The following is a 23,016-nucleotide window of genomic DNA, read 5'->3' as shown; positions in this document are numbered from 1 at the left end:
ATCAGTGATCAACGTGCGTGCATTTAGTCAATGATGATGAAGAATAAACATTCTTTAACATTTGTGAGTCGTAAATAATTATTATAATTTGCTTATAATAATTATTAATTTATTACTTCTTCATTTTCATATTTCATATATATATATATATATATATATATATATATATATATATATATATAGATTGTGGTATGGGAGCTATTAATATCAATGTCCAGATACAAGTAAGTGGCAGTTGGTTCTTTAATTATTTGCAAAATCTTGTAGAAAGTTGGGGCAGTTAATTACAAATAAATCATCAATGTATCTAAACATGCATAGTTCAGTTGGCAGCAAAGTTTCTGACCAGCATAGATAATCGGAAAATCGTTTTTAAAAATTTACGTTAAACTATCTTAATTAATTTTATTTAATTTTTCAATTTTTAATTAATATTTTACTGTAATCATTTTTGTTAATCTTTTATTCGTTTTAATTTCTAGTGAGTATCATACAGAAGTGTTCCATGTATCATTTCTAGTGAGTATCATACAGAAGTGTTCCATGTATCATATTGAGGTAAATCTCTCTTATTCTTCTACAAAGTATTAAATAATGTGTAATGCATTGAGCATCATAGCTCTATTATTATACTGTCAAATCCATTTTATATGTTGTTGTTTTTGGTTTTTAGGAGCATTAGCAACTAAGGCCATATTGCTCCAGGATATGCGGTGGTCATTCCCTGACCTTTCCGCATCCTCCGTATTTGGTGGTGACGGGCTCGAACTCCGGTCTAATTAAGAAGCGTGTGCTACGCACTGCTGCTCCTTCCCACCTGGCTACGAAGGCGACATTTTATATGTAAACTGCATCTTGTGTGGAAATACATGCTAAGAAATCCTGCAGAGAACCTTAAAAGTTGTAGTAGCTTTTGCTTATTCAGATATCTTAATGAAGTCATAAGTTCTAGTTTCTCTGCTGAGGGGGATAAATTAGTCAGGATAGTAGGTAATACCTCAATTGAGATGGATCACATTTGAAGAACTTATTGTATAGATATGTTATGTGTAAATAACATAATCTGGTCTGTAAACATTATATTAAACATTATATTATGTTATGTCGGGGTTTAAAAAGACGACATCCCCACTTGCTATGCATCTAGAAGCATAGCAAGTGGGGGGGGGGAACTTGTTAATGGTTCTAACTTTCTGGATTTACTCTTATAGCTATGCACTCCAGAAGTTTCTGATTTTCCAGAACAAGTTCATATCAAAGGGATTTTAAGGTCCCATAGAAGGGCATTATAAGTAGACCTGCTTGCTAATGATTAAAGTTCAAGTATGGCTGTATGGAGTTGGCTGCTATTTACACCATAAATAAAGCATAAGACGGGTGTTTGGTTTGGGTTTTTACAGATTTACCAGGAATATTTAGGTCTGTTAACACAGATTAATATTGTCATTTAAAGTACTGGGTCAGGCATTTCAGAAACATATGGTTGATAGGCCTCTTTCTTTTGGTCTTTTTAATAACTTTGTTGTTAGCTCAGTGTTAGTCCCTAAAAGGTTGATATTGTCTAAATAGGACTGACTACTGTCTGTATTAAGGTTGGCAGTTTTTCTCTGAAGACTGGGTTGTTATTCATTGATGAAGAAGATTAGTAGGGTGAAGCAGCATGAAGAACATCTTAGCTGCTAGCTTTTGACTTTAAAAACGCTGGAGATCAGGCAACTATAAGTGGGAAAATAGGAAAATTTTGGGATTAAAAAGGAAAAAAAAAAAGTTTTTTTCCAAAAAGCAAGGGTGCTTCCCAAAAAATGGGAGAATTTTGAAAACAGGCAGGAGGCTTTTTTTAAGAGTCCATGCTGGAATAGAAATTAAATTTTACAAACAACATACACATTTTATATTAAAATACAGATACAAGATTTTTTTTACCAGTACAAGAAAGATACTGTTGCACACTTTACCCTATTTAGAAATGCCAAGCCCAAATTTTATTTTTAACAATAGCCTTGCTTTCTGGACTTAGTTGTCAAATGAATTATGACAACTTCACAAGAGAGAGAGAGAGAGAGAGAGAGAGATGTGAATTCGATTTTTTGCTTTTCTAACTTGGCTGAATATTCTCTGCCACTCAGCCAAGAATGATTTGGGGTTATCTGTTATATATCAAGCTTCCTTGTGCACTTGTCAGCTCCATAACTAAGGATCACTGTACATCAATCCTTTTTTCTTTCATAATACAGTCTGGTAGATTCTCAAATATAAACAGACAAAATGATGCTGCAAAACATCTATTGCTTCATCTATTTCATTATCTTCAATGACCTCAAGTACAGGAAATGTTTTATAAAAAAATTTAAATTTGAAAATTACAAACTGCCAACCACAACATAAAGTCAACCACAACACTTACAAGAAGAAAATTGTTCAATGGCAACTTGAACACCATGTATTCATAAGCAGCAATCAAGTACTTCCTCACTGAATAAAGTAATGGAATATTCACATAATTAAAACTCTTTATAACCTTGGCAGTAGAAATGCCTTAATTAAGTCAGAATTATCCTACTGGTTTAGTCTGCTATTGTAATCTTCCATAACGGACATGGAAGTTTTCTGAAAACTGATTATAAAATAAATTCACACATAACAATCTTCAACATAGCAAGGAGTAATGACCTCAGTACATGGTTATGAGGTATGCTGCACTGAAGAGCTATATTTGGTTTTTAAAATGCTGGCATAAAATTTAAAAGAAAGAAGGAAACTGCTTTATTCAAGTCAGCAGTGAGTAACACGATCAGATTTTCTGCATTTGTGAGGATAATACAGTTAGTATTATCAACTTGTTGGCTTGTTTAGGATTGCTTTCACTAGAAGTTTAAAATCCAGAAGTTCTTTTTCTTTGGAAGGTCATTAATTTGTCTTCTTTCCAAACTTGTTTTGGATCATGAACTAAATTTGAACATGAGAGTGCCACTCTCTAGTGATCACTGGTCTTATTTTACTTTTTTGCTAATTCTGAAAAGTGCTCTGATGACTTCTAATCCCTTCTTTAAATAAATTTGTCACAGGTAGCCACTCTTTTTAAAGTCTAGTTAAACGTAGCCAATGAGCGCACACACACACACGCCGACCGGGCTAGCCGGGTGGGTAAAGTGCCTGCCTGGCAACCTAAAGGTCTTGGGTTCGAATTCCGCCTCGGGCTTGGATCAAAGTACTGCAAAAACCTTGGGAGGTGCATTATGGCCACAGAAGCTGATGCGCCAAAAACTACCAAAACACACACACACACTTCAAATTCTTTTTTACTTTAGTGACATACATCAAATGAAATTGTTTTAATTGATCTTTCCTATTACCACTTCTCTATATACAGTAGTAAATATGTATTCAGTGTTCATCCATTTTCAGAGAAAGGCATGCATCTTTTTTTTTTTTTTTTTAATGAAAACTCCAAACATGAGAGGTATTAGAACCTATAGTACTTAGTACCACGTTTGTGTTGGAGGTTGAGAAGATGAAAGAAGATATTTGTTGATATTAGAACTGAACTTCTGTAGACTAATTTTCAGGAAATAAATATGAAGGAAGGTTATTCCAGAACTGGCAGTTGAATAAATAAACAGGGTGATGAAAAGTTGATTTTTTGAGTTTGAAGTTGGACAGTAAATGGATGTTGGCGGCACGTGTTCAGACTGTTTTGAAAGAGAGAGCGGGAATTATAGAAGCAAATTTAGAAGAACAGTGCCCATGGAAATATCTGTAGAAGTGGCATGCAGCAGAAACAGTATATCTATGAGATAGTGAGTGGAGAGATACTCCACTCGCTAGAAATGAGTCACTGATTAATCTAACTGCACTCTTCTGAATGGAATCTAGAAGCCTGAGAGAGAGGTTTTGGGGGCACCACCCCAGATGTGGAAACAATATTCCATGATAGCACAGATTTGTGATTTGTACAGAGTGAACAGCTGTTTCGAAGAAAAGTAACACCAAGAGCGAAAGAGAAAATCAAGTTTTTTTTAGAGGCAGAAGAAGCAATATTTGTAATGTGCTTGTGCCAAGGGGGATGAGAAGTCAGGGTAATTCCCAAAAGAGATATATCAACTTTTCTAAAAATCGGAATGTCACCAAAGATAAGCATAGGAGCAGAACAATCCTTTTTGCGAGATAAGACAAAACTGAGTTTTAGGATTGAAATCAACTAAGTTATCTTTGCCCCACTGGAGAATTACTTGGAGATCGGCATTTCAGGAATTGGTAGTGGATATTCGAGAAGTTGAAGCTGATTGAGCAGGGCAAGGTTTCTCAAAATGGAAAGTGGAATGCAATATGCTATCATTGGCAAAACTATGGATAGGATTTCCAGTCAATGAAAGAAAGTCATTAATACACAAGAGGAAAAGAGTGGGGGAAAGAACTGAACCCCTGGGGGACACCAACATTAATGGAGAAGTTAGAAGACAGACATTCATGTACCATCACCCTCAGTGAGTGATTGGCGAGAAAACACGATAACCAATTAAAAGAACAATTGGCAAACCATAAGATGGAAGCTTGTTTAGAAGACCTTTAAGCCAAACACGATCGAAAGCCTTTGAGATGTCAAGAGCAACTGCTTGTGTTAAACCGAACTTTTCCATCGAATTTGTCAAAAATTGAGTAACATAAGCCATAATATCACCAGTGGATCAACACTCACAGAATCCATACTGGCAATCGCTGATCGATTCTTAAACTACCTAGGTTTCTAGGTAGTTTAAGAATTTGTGGTTAATTGATTTCTCCATTACTTTAGAAAGAGTAGAAGTAATTGCAATGGGACGATAATTGGATGGGGGGATTTGTCACTCTTTTAGGAACTAACTGGATATGAGCAAATTTCCTAGCAGAAGGAAAAACACCTCTGGAATAAGAAAGTGAAAAAAGGAGGCAAAGAACAGGAGTAAGTTCAGGAGCACAGGTTTTGAGAACAAGTGGAGAAATACAATCAGGACCTGGAGCTTTCTTAGCATCAAAATTCGTCAAAATCCTTCTGATATCCTTTTGATGGAAGACCACAGGATGCATTGAATGGAGTGTGTTTGGAATGGTGGGAGGTGTTTTAACAAGATCATTAATACATGAATTGGAAGAAAAATGGGATGCTAGCAGGTCAGCTTTATCCTTGGCTGAAGTGACAACAAACCATCTGGTTTTGACAGAGGTAGGAGTAGAGATGGGCAAAAGTTGCAGCCAATAGCTTTGGCAAGAGACCAGAATGCTCTCCTACCATTAGGGCATTAGCCTGTTCAAAATCTAGTTTGGACTGATTAATAACTGCTTTACAATTGTTGCGAGCTTTGGTGTAGGCAGAAAATGAAACTGAAGAATTGGAAACAAGCCAATTACAATATGCAACATTCTTCTCTTGAACAGCCTTGGCATTTGTTGAAAAACAAAGGTTTAGATAAAGGACGAGATTTTAAAGTGGAGTTTGGGATAAAAGATTTCATTCCAACAAGAATAATTTCACTGACACGATCTGAGCAGATGTTGACATCAGAAAATTTGAAACAATAATCCGACCAAGGAAAAGAAATCTTGCAGGTTATCCTATTTTGCATTCTTGTAATGCCAAACAACACGAGATTGGGAACAGCCATGAGATAAAGGCTCCATTGGAGAAGAGACAATCACCAAGTTGTGATCTGAGGTGCTTAAAAGACCACTCACTTTGACCGTGTACTTAGAAGGGTTGTTTGTGAGAAAAAGATCAAGCATGTTGGCTGTATGGTTAGGATTGTCTGATATTCTTGCAGGTAAATGAACAACCTCTGCAAGGTCATTAGTAATTGTAAAAGCCTCAGCATCTCGACCAGTTGAGTGGGTGTGACAAGAAACCAGAAACCAGCCGGAGTTGTGAACATTAAAATCACCAAGGAAAATTACCTCTCTGTTAGGAAGGTTGGACTGGAGAAAGTCAAGTTGCAAAGAGAGGAAGTCAAAGAGATCCAAATGATTAGTGGAGTTGGGAGAATGGTAGAGAAAAAAGATGAATTTGACAGAATGAGATAGAGAGATTTTAAGCCAGAGAAGATCGAAAAGAGGAGATTCCGAATTACCAAGTCACTGACAAGGAATATTGGAATATACTTATGCACAAGTACCACCTTTGAGGCAAATGGAATCATACAACGAATAATTTGGGCAACTGAGATGAGCAGTAGTTGAATCAACCAATAACTGAGATACTGTCAGGAAAAGTACATGGTGTTTGGTAGACCGCAAATAGAAATGGACATTGTTGATATTAAAATTGAGACCATGTGTATTTGTACTTAATAGAGTAAGCAGATAAGCTTACTCTATTAGCAAGCTTATCTTCAATAGTAAGAAAAAGTGTGTGTGTGGGGGGGGGGGGGGCATGCTGCATAAAGTAATGAAATTTTTGGATATATGGCACACACATGGTAAGAATATACCCAGATCCTTGATATAATGTGACCTCGACAATGCCCCTGCATGCGCGCACACACACACACACACTACTTGGACTCCCTCCAGTCACTATCTGGCAGAGTAGAGGTAGAAAGATTATACACTAGCTGATCCAGAAGCCTCCTAAAGAGGAAGTCAAGGATTTCCTCTTTTAATACCAATAGATTCAGTCCGGTGTACTAACTAGTGGCCAGCCTGCGAACACCATTTTAGAGCTGTACTCTCGAAACGTAAGGAAGATTGGATGTTGCCATTATGTCCATCATAACCTCAAAAGTCATCAGTCATACTGCATGATGGAAGAGATGGGGAAGGGTTGACCAGAACTTAGCTCTGGAGACTAAGCATGGGTTCCACCACTTCAAGCCTCCAATAAGCAAAGTGGTGGTATTGCACAGGTTGATGAGAGTAATCTACCATCTAGTATTGCCTGGTAACACAGAGGGGCAGAATTCCTCCATATGGTGTGTATGCGCCACACCTTGAACCCTGCTTATGTTGGTTCTCAACTGGGTAGTCACCCACGGTGTGCTTGTGCATGGGGATTATACACAGGTTACTGCATCTCCCTTTTATCACCTTTTACATTACCACCAAGTGCTTGATTTCCGTTTTTAATACCCCATGCTACTGCAGATTTTAAGCCTACCACAACAGGTGCTTTATTCCCATAAGCACCAGGCAGTTTTTTTTAAGGAATACCACATGCTTTCAAGTCATTCAGAAGAGGTCTGATGTTGCATCCTGTTGAGTCACCTTCCAATTACAGTGCTGAGGCCAAGCTGCTTTTGGTTTGATGGTTTATTATAGTGGAATCTCGTTAATACAAAGTTCAAGGGACCTAAATTTTAACTTTTTTTTTTTTTTTTTGGTACATACACTGTATACCTAAGAATAATAATACTAGTATCAAAAATAAATTTATAAAATAAAATAATTAGATAGTATGAATCAGAGCTGTAATTCTCAATACGTTCTACGTTGATAATAATATTTGTAAAATAATAAGAGGAATTTACCAAAACGATTTTCCTTCCTAGGAAGCAAAATCGTTTTGAATATTTTCTTTAGATTCTTTTAATTGCGTTAATTTGATTTTTAATTGTTTTAAAATTGATTTGAATTGAGTTAAATTGGCTTTTTAATTATTTAATTATTTATATTTTACTCTAATGTACTGGTAAGTTGTAGATTTTTTCATTTTTTCCGTTTTAATTTCTGGAGGGTATCATACGGAAGTGTTCTACATACTATATTGAGGTAAACTCCTCTTATTATTTTACAAAAATAAAATAAAATTAAATTTAAAGAAAGCCTTGTCTACAGTAATACAATACAGTAATAGGAATAACATATTTTTTAAAGATTTTATTTTATTTGTAAGATAAACTAAGAGAAAAGCAATATTAACGGAAATGAAAATATTGTACAGTATATATTTTGATATACAGTAAACCCCCCTATTCGCAGTTTCGCGTATTCACGGTCTCTGATTTAATATAAAATCAAACCTAAAAAAATGTGAATTTTAAAGTGCCGTGAACATTTTCCGCCATAAAAATACTTGGGTGTGGCTAAAATTATCTTTCCCGGTCGAAACAGTGCACAGTGGGTGGGTGGGTGGGGGGAGAGGGGTGACAAAATCGCGAGCATGGATGTTTCTCGCTAATCCTTGTTCAGTATGTGTTATGCGCCTATCATGGAAGGTTTTGTCGTTTGTTTTTAATTTATATGCTTATAAATTTAATAAATTTATCAATTTATAAATTGATATGCTTACAAAATTTACAAATCTACAGTTTGCATTGTAAAACATGCTTTTTCGAGTGTGTTAATGGAAGAAAGTGACTTTATTTGGACAAGTTCTTTCTAACCTGTACAAAAATATGGCTACAAATAACAAGGGAAATGTGAAAATATCAAAGAAGGTGATGACATTAGCGAATAAAATTGAGTTATTAGACAAAATTTCTAATGGTGAAAGTGGTCTCTTCAGTTGCAAAACATTATAAAATCAATGAGTCAACGGTACGATCAATCAAAAAATCGGGAAAAAAAAATCCACCGCAGTGTCCGTGAAAACGTGCTAATTGCTTCAAAAATTTGCTCTGTAACTCATGATGTTAAATTAGAAAAAATGGAAAAGGCTTTAAATCTGTGGATAGAAGACCAAACTCAAAATAAAATTCCATTAAGCTCACTCATCATTCGTGAAAAGGCAAAACTCCGTTATCAACACTTTAGCGAAACTGGTGATAACACTGACGGGATAAGTTTTTTAGCTAGCAAAGGCGCTGATTTGAAATTTCTAATAAATATTATATACAGTAAACGGGGTTACGTTCCTGAGAACCCCGGGGTCTCAGGGGTTACGTTCCTGAGAAATGTCGCGAATACCGAAAACGCAAATACTGAGTTATGGCTCCCATAGTAATAAAGGGGTTCCGTTCCAAAGTATGAAATATATAAGAAAACTAGTCTAAAATTTTGTCTATGTATGTATTATATGTACCTTCATAATATGACTATGTACATAGACAGCACATAGTGAAATGCAAGCATATGGCATCGAAATGAAAATAAGAAAATAAATATTAAATGTAATATTTATTAGAAATTTCAAACAAATCTTTCAAACCAGCGCCTTTGCTAGCAAAAAAACTTATCCCGCCAGTGCTATCACCAGTTTCGCTAAAGTGTTGATAAAGAAGTTTTGCCTTTTCACGAATGACGAGTGAACTTAACGGAATTTTATTTTGAGTTCGGCCTCCTATCCGGAGATTTAAAGCCTTTTCCATTTTTTCTAATTTAACATCATGAGTTACAGAGCAAATTACAGAGCATGAGTTACAGTGGTTGGTTGGTGGAACAGACTTCCATCCCTTGTCGTGGAAGTTGATAGCCTAAATAAGTTTAAGGCTCAGCTGGACAGGTATTTTGAACGAACAGAGGGATGAAGTGGGAGTATTTTTTTTTTTTTTTTTTTTTTGGCTGATGCTGCATAAGTTTGCTTTCTTGCATCAAATGCCTCTACTAATGCTAATGCTAATGCTAATTTTTGAAGCAATTAGCACATTTTCACGGACCCTACGGCGGATTTTTTCTTCCGATTTTTTTGATTGATTGTACCGTTGACTCATTGATTTTATAATATTTTGCCAATGAGGAGACACTTTCACCATTAGAAATCTTATCTAATAACTCAATTTTATTCGCTAATGTCATCACCTTCTTTGATATTTTCACATTTTTCTTGTTACTCGTAGCCATATTTTTGTACGGGTTAGAAAGAATTTGTCCACAATAAAGTCACTTTCTTCATTAACACACTGGAAAAAGTCTGTTTTACACTGAAAATGGTAGATTTATCATTTTTGTCATTTATCAATTTATAAATTGATAAATTTATTCAATTTATAAGCATAGAAATTAAAAGCAAAGGACGAAACCTTCCATGACAAGTGCATAACACATACCGAACAAGGATTAGCAAGAAACATCCACGCTCGCGATTTTGTACCCCTCTCCCCCCACCCACTGAGCGCTGTTTTGACTGGGAAAGATAATTCTAGCCACGCCCATGTTTTTTTATGGCAGAAAATATTCATGGCGCTTTAAAATTCACATTTTTTTAGGTTTCATTTTATATTATATCGGCGATCGCAAATACGCGAAACCGTGAATACAGATACCTCGAATAGCGGGCGTTTGCTGTATTTAATATTAAATTCTACTGTCTATGTACATAGTCGTATTATGAAGGTACATATAATACATACATAGACAAAATTTTAGACTAGTTTTTCTTATATGTTTCATACTTTGGAACGGAACCCCTTTATTACTATTGAAGCCATAACTCAGTATTCGCGGCATATCTTAGGAACATAACCCCCGCGAATAGCGGGGGGTTTACTGTATACAATATTTTAGTATCACATTATAAAGAATTACAATCTTAATATAAAAGGAGACACACAAACCATTAACTTTTGAATAAATTAATCTAATTTAAAGAAAGAATCCAATGTTATTTGCACAGATTTTGTCCTATATGCATTTTTAACTACAGCACAGATGTTATCAAATGCAATAGTTGTTTCTTTATCAATGTTACTGGAGGCCAAATCATTCTCTATTATGTTCAACATTTTGGGCACCTCTTTTAGATGGCAGTGTGTGCACTTCTTCACTTTTGCTGTTACTGGTAATAAAAACATCATATTTTTTTGGTACCCAGCAGCTCTTCTGGTGTTGGGTTCGCAGTGTAGTAACTTCATCATCCACCTTCACAAACTCTTCAAATTCACCAACAAAATCCATATGCTCCTTCAAATTCCTCCATTCCTCACTGTTGCTATCACATTTGTCAGCTGGTTTTTCTCCAAAGCCACTCTTTCTGAAGCAGTTGATTATAACAATTGATGTAATACTTTCCCAAGCAATAACAAGATTACGGATAGCATCCAAGTCATTCCAATTTGGCTGCAAATTGTTCCCTCCTATGTTGCGAATCAAGTACCTTATCCGGAGGGCTTTATATGCTCTCTTGAGGTTATAAATAATGCCTTGATCCAGTGGTTGCATTAAACTGGTGGTACTGGGGGGTAAAAACAACAACCGTATATTTGTCAACTTAAGTGTCTTGGTAGCACTCAAAAAAGTGCTGTACAACGATCTAGAATCAACAAAATGATCCTTTTTTTTCTGAAGCCATTCTTCTGTCCAATTTTGATAACCAAAATTGAAAAATTTTGACCGTAAGCCAAGCATTTCTATTGGTCTCATAATCACAGGGAAATTGGCTAACTTCTTTAAAATATCTTAGCAAGGAAAACATACTAATGACAAGGGGGTATAGTTTTGTATTGTAATCTGAATTTCAGCATAACAGAATAGTGTGTCTTTGTTTACTTAATTTTCCACCACGACAAGACTCTCCTCGAACAGCAAGTGTTTGTTTGGTAGCAAATTATAATATAAACCTGTCTCGTCAATATTAAAAATATCCTTTGACTCATATTTTTCAAGGATGGACCATACAGAACAAAACCAGTCTGTAGTCGTTTCTTTGTCGACTAATCCAGAAGCACCACAAACATTTCGCGAAACCAAGTTATTCCTGTCTTTAAATTTTTGGAGCCAGCCACTGATGCACTTGAAGTCGCTAATCCCACGTTGCTGAGCTAGAAAATTTGCCTTTTCTTGCAAAATCGAACCTGATATTGGCAAATTAGATGCACACATTTGTTGGTACCACTCAAAAAAGTTTTGTTTGAAGCTCCTCGTGTTTTGCACCAAAAATTTGTTTCCTGGTTTTCATTGCTGCTCCAGTGTTACGCACTTTTTTCAAGTGTTTTTCGGTTTTTCAGCATTGTAGATAAAGTAGGTAAAGGGACGTTGTATTCCTTTGCAATGTACATTTTGCTTCTTTCCATCCTATCAGTATAATTTTTAATTTAATTTAATTTCCAGGCTTAATTTTGTCTGTCTACATTTTGTCGCCATTAACACTGCTAGATAAGATTTAATATAAACAAATTTTAAATTAATCTAAAGACACAAGTTCCAAAAAAGACATCAGCTCACATAAAATAGATTGTTGTATAAAACAGCAAATGACTCTTTGAACTGGGCTAACAATTGCAACTGACCTTATTCCCATGGAGAGCGAGGAAGTGCGTGTAAACGACTTAGAAAAACTTTTTATTCTTTTGTTAATTTAACAACTCATCCTTCAAGAAAGATGTTTTTCAGAGTGCACTTGAGGTTGTAGCTACCATAAACTTCTTTTGTTTACACAAAACTATTTCAAACAAGTCAGTGCCATCCTTTGGAAAGTGGGGAGCCAGGTGACCGAGGGTAATAATCGGATCACTCTGCCAAGATTTGTATTAAACATACAAAATGACAATATTTATTTCTCATGGGGTGAAAAAGAACTTTGTAATACATATTAACCAAATTTTGTAATAAATGAATATATATTTATATAGAAAAGCCTATCCTTTTGCACGGGAATGGTATGTGCTTCATATAAATGAGTACTTTGTATAAACTGAGTTTGTATTAATGAGGTTTTACTATATTATTATTATGAAATATAATGGGATATAGCTTGGAATCATTTTGACTGTCATCTGCAGAAATCAAAAATGGACCATTTTTCAGAACCATCATTACCTCTTCATTCCCACTCCATGTAACTTCACAAACAATGCCAGTTGTCTTTGTTCTTCCACAACTATATTTTTTTTACTATTTCATTCTCAGAAAACATATTTCTGAACAATGCACCTGCATGATGAGCAAATCAGAAGAAGACTACATTCTATGACAAAAGATGCAAATAAACATTCGCACATAATTATGATATCATCATCACTACCATGAAATGAAACTGCTATTTTTGTATTTCTTTCTATGCACTGCTTGCCATCTTTGAGCTCATTTGTTTGCAAATAATTATATCAATGTTCCTGCCACTTGAAATTGAAAAAATCGCATATGCATACAGTACAAGGAAATGTGTTACCTCTTTCAGAATTTACAATACATGGAAAACCTTGTGTATATCTCTTCTGAAATTTTACATTATATTTCTTTCAAATTTTACTGAAAGCCACTGTTAATTAGTTTCGCAATAAGTACACAAGTACTATGAAATGCTTGCACATAACAGAGAACAATGTTATTATCACACAGTTCTATTTTTCAGATAATCAGTTCTTTAATGACTTCTAACAATTTTATCATTTTTTGTGAGAAAAAAAAAAAAAAAGAGAAAAACTAAGTTCTTGCGAAAATATGGAAAAACTCTGTCATCAACTATATTGTGATGGTGAGAGGGAGAAAGAGTCAAATTGAGTAAAAAAAAGATGGATTCTGCATTGTACATCTGGAGACATGGCAGCGATACAATTAGATATTACTGAGTGTAATTACTGTCAGGTTGAAGAGATTTCCATCTTTGGTTAAGATGTCTTTCATCCATGAAGAGGATGCCATTTGAAGGGTTCTTATTATGATAATGATTAACAATGATAGGGATAGGAATGGTTGCAGAGAGGAGGTGGAAGTGGAAAAAAGATAAGGATTAAATTGTAATGATATTGCATCTGTTGTTATTGTCTCTCTTGGATTTGGTTGTCGTTAATGCAACAAAAACTCTTCTGCACCAGGCCTTACAAATGAGAAACGGAAGTAGATATAGCAATATTTGCAGATCATTTATTGATTTTACACTAAAGAGGAAGGATTAGGTTAAAGATTCTTGCTTGTTCACACTCAAGCTAGAGTATGTGTTCTTTGTGGTCAACATTTTCTCTGCAGACTTTCCGGTCAGCTCTTTGACAGTTGGAAGGAGCCAAAGCAGTTCTGAATGTAAGGAGCAAAGAACTGCTTGAGTAATTATACTCCATTTGGATACCTTTATTTAACCTTGATAACACAACCTGCTGATGTGTCATCAATGTTAAAATGGTCAGTCAATTTTAAAATTAAAAATGTTCATGTCACAAATAAATTATTTGAAGTACACTATTTTTTAAATTCTAAAGGAGATAAATTCATTAACAACAGAATGAAGCAGTACTGTATACTACTGCTGCAAATCTTTATTTTAGTACTTGTTTGTTCAAGTCTTCTATTTCCACATTTAAAGGTGAATCTGCACTATTAAGCATGACTTCTATATTGTGAATAAAACTATTGCCAGTGTAAAGGATCTTATTTCAAAAATTAAAAAATCCAAGTGCATAAAATATGTAATGCACTGAATTAGTAACACGTTTCATTATTTGTAACGTGAATTTCAAGCAATTTTCCCAATGAGTTCCCAAGTTTTAGATTACTGGTAGTAGTGGAAAAGCATTAGTAGTGGAAAATGATGCAAGAAAGGAAACTTATACAGCATCAGCAAAAAAAAAAAAAAAAAAACCCTATCCACATCATCTGTCTATCCCCTTCTAACAACTTGTCTAATGAATCCTTGTGGGTAAAGTGCCTGCCTGGCAACTCAAAGGTTGCGGGTTCGAATCCCACCTTGGGCTGGGATAACAGTAGAAATTGCAAAAATCTTGTGAGGTGTAATATGGCCACAGAAGCCGATGTGCCAATAACTAACAAAAAAAAAAAAAAAAAAACCCCATCCTTACATTCATTCAAACTCACTTCCACAACACCAGATGGAAGTTTTTTTCCAATAATAAATTACTTGCTGGCTGAAAGCAAATTTTCACACATCTGTCCTGCAACTATTTTTTTTCTTCTTTTTTTTTTGTTTGTCTCCCCTTTAAGTGTGCTGTCCAAGAAAGAGTAAGAAAGCATAAACAATTAGTTTACTGACTCCACCGAAAGACAAATTTTAAGGTGTATCTTCAGGTGCCTGGTTTCCAAGCACTGTATTTTGCAGAAATAAAGTCTTTCATGGCAAAACTACCCTTTTGTGTCTTTAAACTATCCTGCTGCTCTTCTCTGCACCCATTTCAACAGATCTACATCTTTTTTAAAATAAGGCATCCAGTCCTGTATGCAGTACTCATGATGCAGCTTAAACATTGCCTTATATAAAGGGATAATCACTTGTCCCTGCTGGAAAAATTCCTGCCAGGACCTCAAGCTGTATTAGCTGCACTGCACATAAAACTTTACACTGGATTGTACAGTTGCCCCTAGGTCTATTTCATTCTCCACCACCACCACCTTGCGTGTCCTACCAATTAAGTGATGTATTATTTTGGGATGCTGCTGTCGCCCATATATAGTACTTTGCACTTATTATTGTTAAGTCTCAATTTACACTTCTCAGTCCATCTGCCTAATTTTTCTAGGCCTTGTTAGTAGTACACCTCAATTCCTTTCATTAACCACCCTTCCAATCTTTATATCATCTGTAAACTTACACAATAAGTCTGATATGCCTTCATCAACACTGTTCATAAATACCAAAAACAGTAAGAGATCCAGCACTGAACCATGGTGGTGGTGGGGGGGGAGGGATTAAATTAACAGTATAAGTCCAAGAAAAGTTTTAATTAATAACACCAGAATAAACTAAGAATGCTTTCAAGTAGAGAGAGAGTGGTGAATTTCTATTACCTAATGGTAACAAAGATGAAATTTGGGTTCATAATTATGACCAAGAAATTAAGATATCATCAATAGCATGAATAAATACACAGCTGCCTGAGGTTAAGAGAATTAACACATTTATCTGCAGGCAAAATTTTATTCACTATTCATTCTTAATTTTTTTAAATAAGAATAAAAGAATAGATACACTGAAAGGGCAGAATACAAAGTAAATATTAAATACATATTACATATTACAGAATACATATTAAATTCTGTACAGTGGGATCAACTGACGATGTTACCAACAGTAAATTCTAAGTGGGAAGCATTCAAGGAATTAATCGTGGATGCTACTAAAAGTTTCATACCTATTAAGAAATATTGTTCAAGGTTTAGGCCTAAATGGTTATCTAATGAACTAACGAGACTCGTAACATAGAAGAAAAATGCATGGGATGCATATAAATTATCAAGCGACTCAGAAGCCTATGGCAGATATAAGCTAGTCTGTAATCAGGTCACAAAGGAGGTTAGGCAGGCGAAGGCAGATTACAAGAAATCCTTGGCAAAAGATGCTAAAAAAAAAAAACAGCAAGGATTTCTTTACTTATATAAACTCTAAAAGGAAGGGGATGAATCTGATTGGTCCACTTGACATCGATGGTTCGACTGTTGATGATCCTGCTCAGATAGCAAACAAACTGAATGAGTATTTTGCATCTACATTCACACATGAGGAATTACTAAGGTTTGAAAATGGCAGAAGGTTATCAAATTGTAGCAGGATACTTAATGATTTTGTAATAACTGAAAGCAAAGTGGAGGAGAAATTGTTGAAGTTAAACATAAGAAAAGCACCTGGAGTGGATGGGATCTATCCAGTTAAAGGAGGCGGCAAAGCAACTAAGCAAACCCTTAGCCATAATTATGAGAGCATCCTTGGATTCAGGGAAGGTCCCCACGGACTGGAGATGTGCAAATGTATCCCCAATTCACAAAGGGGGATCGAAGGGTGACATGAGTAATTACAGACCAGTTAGTTTAACTTCTGTTCCAGGTAAAATAATAGAGTTACTGGTTAAAGATACATTGCAGGATTATCTAGACAAGAAGCAATAATTCAGACACAGCATGGGTTTGTTAAGGGAAAGTCTTGTCTGACAAATTTGATAGGATATTATGATGTAGTTACAAAGAAAGTGGATGCAAAAAATAATTTTGATATCATATATTTGGATTTCAGGAAAGCTTTTGACACTGTTGCACATGGAAGACTATTGTACAAATTGGAGCAGAATGGTATTAAGGTTAAGTTGCTACAATGGATAAAAGGATGGTTAATTGGGAGAAGATAGAGGGTGGTAATCAACGGGTGCTGCTTTTCGTGGACTAATGTTATTAGTGTAGTCCCACAGGGTTCGGTGTTAGGTCCACTGTTGTTTTGTATATTTATCAATGATATTGATGAAGGTATATCAGGCTTAATGTCGAAGTTTGCAGATGATACAAAGGTTGGCAGGGTTGTTAATGACAGTAATAGCAGTGTGCTACTGCAACAGGATCTATATAATTTGGGCAGATGGGCTAAAAAGTGGCAACTGAAGTTTAACCTTGAAAAATTCAAAGTACTGCATATGGGTAGAAGTAACCCCAGAGAAACGTACCAACTGTGTGGTACTACACTTAAGGTGGTAGAAAATGAAAAGGACCTGGGAGTAATTGTGCAGTCAGATATGAAGTTTTCTGAGCAATGCAGACATGCTGGCAGGGCAGGTCATGGGGTTTTGTCAATGATATATAGGAATTTTGCTAGCAGGGTGAAGGAGGTGATTGTCCCTCTGTATAAGTCAGGCCACGCCTTGAGTACTGCGTACAGGTCTGGAGGCCTCATTTTAGGAAGGATGTAGATTTACTTGAGCGTGTACAGAGAAGGGCAACAAGATTGGTGAGGGGAATAAAGGGATCCTCTTACCAAGAGAGGCTTAAGTTCTGCAAATTGCAGTGGCTGGAGACTAGGCACCTGCGTAGTGATCTGATTGAGGTATATAAGGCCTTGAATGGGTTGAGCACGCTGAATTCTGATGGGATCCTTCCACTTGTTCAGATTATGAACCTAAGGGGGCATAAATTCAAATTAAGAAAAGACAGATGTAGAATAGATGAGCGGAAATTTGCCTTTAGGCAGCGGGTGGTTAATTGCTGGAACAAACTTCCATCTGTCGTAGAAGCTGACAGGTTAAATAAATTTAAGGAAGAACTGGACAGGCATGTGGAGGGAATGGTGTTTTTTTTTTTTTTTTGGCTGATGCTGCATAAGCTCACACACTTGCTTTCTTGCATCACATGCCACTACTACTACTACTACAAGGGATACTGGTTCCTAGGCAACGTGACACTGTTGCCCAGGAAACAGGTATCCCTTGAATACTTGTTCTCTCACTAGTTTTTTTTTTTTTTTTGGTTTTTTTTTAGGAGCATTAGCAACTAAGGCCATATTGCTCCGGGATATGCGGTAGTCATTCCCTGACCTTTCCGCATCCTCCGTATTTGGTGGTGATGGGCTTGAACCCCGGTCTAATCAAGAAGCGTGTGCTACGCACTGCTGCTCCTTCCCACTCTCTCACTAGTGGATGAACCCACTGCTTAGCAGGTATATAGGCTGCATTCACATAGATGGTAATTTGATGTCTGTATGGATAAACGTAGTGAGTTAACTGACTTTGAAAGAGGGATGATAGTAGGTGCCTGATGCATGGGTCACTCAATCGCAGAAGTGGTACAGAAATTGTACTATCCCCATTCAACAGTATCAAGAGTGTATTGGGAATATGCCATTTCTGGAGAATGGTGGTGGATGAGGTGGCCGTAGATGACTGTCTTGCATTGTTTCAGCCAGTCAGCCAGAGAGAGACAGTGGCACAAATCACAGCCGAATTCAACGGGGGAGGTGCCAGAAACGTCTCCACCAAGACCATAAAGTAAACATTAGCTGAAATAGGTTATGGGAGCCGCCGACCTACCAAAGTCCCATAACTACTGCCATGACACAGAACTCTACACCTGAACTGGGTGAAAGAACACCAGCACTGGACGGATGATTGGAGACGGGTCTCCTCGTTCAATGAGTCCCATTTAGAGTTATTTCGAGCGGATGGGAGGATGCACATCTGGTGAAAACGGCACGAAGCTATGCACCTGTAGTGTTTTTTTTTTTTTTTTTTTGTTAGTTGTTGGCTTCTGTGGCCATAATGCACCTCCCAAAGTTTTTGCATTGTACTGTGATCCAAGCCCGAGGCAGGATTCGAACCGGCAACCTTTGGGTTGCCAGGCAGGAACTTTACCCACCTGGCTAGCCTGGTCAGCCACCTGTCGTGTCAACAAGGAACTGTTCAGGCAGGTGGATTGTCAGTAATGGTCTGGGGCATGTTCAACTGGCATACTTTGGAACCGCTAGTACGTCTAGGTGCATCCGTGAATGGGCCAGGTTATGTGTCCATCCTTGCAGATGATTTGCCTCCCTTCATGATCATTGTGCACCAAAAGAGCAATGGACTCATCCACAGGACAATGCGCCTCCGCACAGAGCTGTGGTGACTAGGACATCATTGGTATTGTAATCATGAGAATGGATTTAAGCATAGTGCCAGAACAAAAATGTTTAGCGTGTGAATACAGGAATTTTACTGTATAATATCGGTGTAGATACACCGTAGTTTACCCATCGTTGAGGCATCGTTTTAATTATCTCATATTGTGGGTTCCTTCATAAAGAGATAGCTGGCATTGCACTACTTCAAATAAATAACGCTTCTCTAGTAGAGAAGACTACAGTTATTTATTTTCAGTGGATACCACCACCCAGACCATCATGTGCATTTCATCTTCTAATACATTTTTATTCACACACCATTTGACATCTCTCATATTGTGGAAATAATTTTTCAAGTGTGTGGGCATGCTTCTTTACCAGGGTACCTGCCCACTCACTGATGATGAAGCCAACTAGCTTCGAAACGATCGTCTGGGTGGTGGTATCCACTGAAAATAAATAACAGTAGTTTTTTCTACTAGAGAAGTGTTATTTATTTGAAGTAGTGAAATACCAGCTATCTCGTTGTGAAGGCACCCACAATATGAGATACAATTAAAACGATGCCTTTTACACTTCATATGTAGTTCAAATTTATGGGTAAATATGGGTAAACTATGATGTATTTACACTGATATTATATAATTAATTACCTAAACCCATGAGAGTTTATGCCTTGTGCATTTCATCTTCAAAAGGAATTTTACTGGAATAGGATAATGCAAGACCTCAAAATGCAAGCATCCTTAAAACTACTGATAAAAAATATGAAATTCAGAACATCCTTTTTATAGCACCAAACTAGAGTTTGGATTTTTGAACATTTATGAGTTCAAAAACTTATGAGTTCAGATATTTACTTGTAAATATCTGAAATAGTTCTGATTTCATACAGATAATGAAGTGATGGTGATTCAAATCTGATTAGATGTGCATGGTAAAGAAAGCATTCTTCTTGTATGAAATAAGGGTGCAATATACAATTTGGGAATTCTCATGTTGAAAAGAATGAAAATTACAGTAAAAATAAGTTTTGTTTTTTTTAATGCACCAATTTTATAGAGTAAATCACCTCTTTCTTTTATTGAATCACCCTTGAATTTTTCTGGGTGGAAGACAATGCACTACAACAGAGAACAACGATTAAAAATCTGACCTTGCATTACTGCTATGACGACCATATGTGCCATCTTCACCCCTTCTATGCCTTGTGAGAGCTTCATTCAATTTATCTTCTAAAATTTTAACATATTTCAAATTGTAGATCTATAAAAGAAGCATATATATATTATAATAAGCAACAATTTCTAATGACTTCTTATTCAGTTAAAGTACAGCTAGTTTCTACTAAACATGCAGGTTACCCTTTTAAAACCAATATGTTAAGCAGAGACATAATTTATGTGAATATCTAATTTTATAGAAATCCTTGTTGCAAAGGAATATATCTTCCCTACTAATTGAAATATTTTTATTTACTTTAAATACTGAAAATGCCCCTAAAGTATCAAAAAGTAAATTTACTTATAAAAACAATACATGATATAAAAATGCACAAATAAAAATAAAGTAATACTCATTTTTAACTAACAAAAGAAGTGATATTCAGGCTGTTAACTGAGAAAGTCACTAAAAGTGAAAATTGTATATATATATATATACAGAGGCAAATATGCTGACACAGCTGCAAGTTCTGACATGTACTCTGATAGATGCAAAGTGGCCATAAGCTGTGTTGTAAGTTACCCCAGGGGCTCACATCTGGTGAGTATGGGCTTGCCACACCCAGGGTCCTGAGCTGGATATCATCATTCTTTTTCTTGGTGATTCCTTTCTACTCTCTCTCTCTCTCTCTCTCTCTCTCTCTCTCATGGGAACTCAGAAATTTTTTTTTTTTTTGGCTGGTGCAGCATAAACCTCAGGCTTCTTTGCACCATATAACTAATAATAAGTGTGAAACATTTCTGAGCTGCATAATGGAAGAATTGATGATTGAATAATATACTTTTATATACTTTTAAGTTTGATGTGGTATAACTGCTACAGAGATCATAAGAGAAATGTCAGAAGTTTATAGAGACATGGGTTTGAAGAAAACTTGCAGTTTTCAAGTAGCAAAGGTGCATTACAGAAGTTTGTAGAGAAATGTTAATACATTTTTAGAGATACAGTGAAGAATTTCTTAATTGCACACTGATTGGTGATGAGAAGAATAAAAGTAATTATGATACAGAAACAAAATGAATGGAAGCACTGAGATTCACCAAGACTGAAAAAGTTGAAAGAGAGTAACGCTATTGTAAAACATATGGGTTTTTTTTTTTTTTTTTTTTTTTTTTTTCAGTGGAAGCGATCTTTTTTTTTCAGTGGAAAGGTATTTTTATCATACACTTTGTGCCAAGGGGTTTAACAATAATAAATAAGTATTATTAATATATTCAAAGAGAGAGCTATTAATTTATTTATTAAAAAGAGCTTGCAGCTAAGTAACTAGCTTCACACACAAGAGTAAATGGCCACACCTTACACGGAAAAACTGATGCTGTTATTCCATGCACCTATTATTTTTCAATGTAGTAGAACATCTGACGTTCAATTTGTTAATAAACAAAAATTCTAAGAACAAAAAATTTGCTGAAAAATATCAGCAAACCAATTTTAAAAATATTCAGATTTTAATATAGTTTAACTAATTTTTTGTGAAAGGAAAAAAAGACAAAGAAATACTATACATAAAGATGGAGAAAAGCTATTTTAAGAATCGTGTTATGATGAGATGGAGAAGGGAACAAATCAAGTCAAAAATACAGATTCTCCAGTATAAACCTGGGCAGCTATGTGGGTCATTATTATTTGTTTTGTTTTCATTATCACTAACTGTAGAAGGGATCATACCTAAGCTTTATCTTTTTTTATAATAACATTTTCTAATCAAATGTTATAATTCATTGTCCTGCCCTGCTCTGTCACCCATTACAGAAAAATAACGATATTATGTAGATTGTTTAACTCTTAATGTGTGGAAATAGCAAAAATCAAAACAAAAAACACTAAATAATTTACATGAATAAGACAAAACAAAAAAAAGGTGAAGTTGCTTTTCACTGATGTTGATATTATTATTTATAAGTGCAGAGGCATCTAAATCCATATAGTATTGTATGTATTAGGCCTATAGGAGCATGTGTTTAAAGGCTAAAAAAACCAGAAAAGGTCATGGGATTCTATTCCCTCTGCATGAAATCAGCTAACTACAGCTCCAATTGGAGAGGCATTTAAGAATTCCACCAGTCTCTGACAGGAACCCGGAGCTTTCCAAATGAGTAACAAGTGGTGAAATCACTATACTCTCACAGACAGCTGAGAGAGGATCAAGCACATGGACAAAGAGAGGAGTAACTATAGGCCAGTCACTTGACTTCTGTGGCAGATAAAATCATAGAATATAGGGTCAAGCACACAATATGGAACTTTATAAGACCAAAATCCTAAATGGATCTCAGCACTTGTTCAGGAAGGGGAAGCCTTTGATGAACAATCTGTTGACATTAGTATTACCAAAATGATGTAAAAAACAAAGTTTCTACAGCATCAGCAAAAACATTTTTAACCCACACTTACAAGAGTAGGGGTAGGATTAAGTTTATTCCAATAATCAGTCACTCTTACATGGTGGGTGACTACCCAGGTGTGAACCAACGTAAGCAGGGGTCGAGGTGTAGCGCCCACACCACATGGAGGAACGCCGCCCCTCTATGTTACCAGGCAGTACTAGGTGGTAGATGACTCTCATCAACCGGTGAAATACCACCACTTTCCTTATTGGAGGCTTGAAGTGGTGGAACCCATGTTTAGTCTCTAGAGCTAAGTTCCGGCCA

At 35.9% G+C, this 23,016-nt stretch overlaps 1 protein-coding gene across 1 annotated transcript in view; it reads right to left on the bottom strand.

Moving 5' to 3' along the window:
• The window catches only part of rictor (rapamycin-insensitive companion of Tor), a 707,794-nt gene that overhangs the window by 251,070 nt on the left and 433,708 nt on the right, over positions 1-23,016 (bottom strand). Inside the window, exon 22 of the mRNA XM_090388323.1 lies at positions 20,295-20,404. Coding sequence (XP_090244449.1) covers positions 20,295-20,404 — 110 coding nt within the window. The remainder of the gene's footprint in view (positions 1-20,294; positions 20,405-23,016) is intronic.

This window comes from Mastigoproctus giganteus, chromosome 2 (assembly GCF_048544385.1).
Source record: "Mastigoproctus giganteus isolate SK-2022 chromosome 2, ASM4854438v1, whole genome shotgun sequence".
Classification (NCBI taxonomy): domain Eukaryota; kingdom Metazoa; phylum Arthropoda; class Arachnida; order Uropygi; family Thelyphonidae; genus Mastigoproctus; species Mastigoproctus giganteus.
The sequence above is the reverse complement of the archived record's forward strand: the minus strand, read 5'-3'. Positions and strand labels throughout refer to the sequence as shown.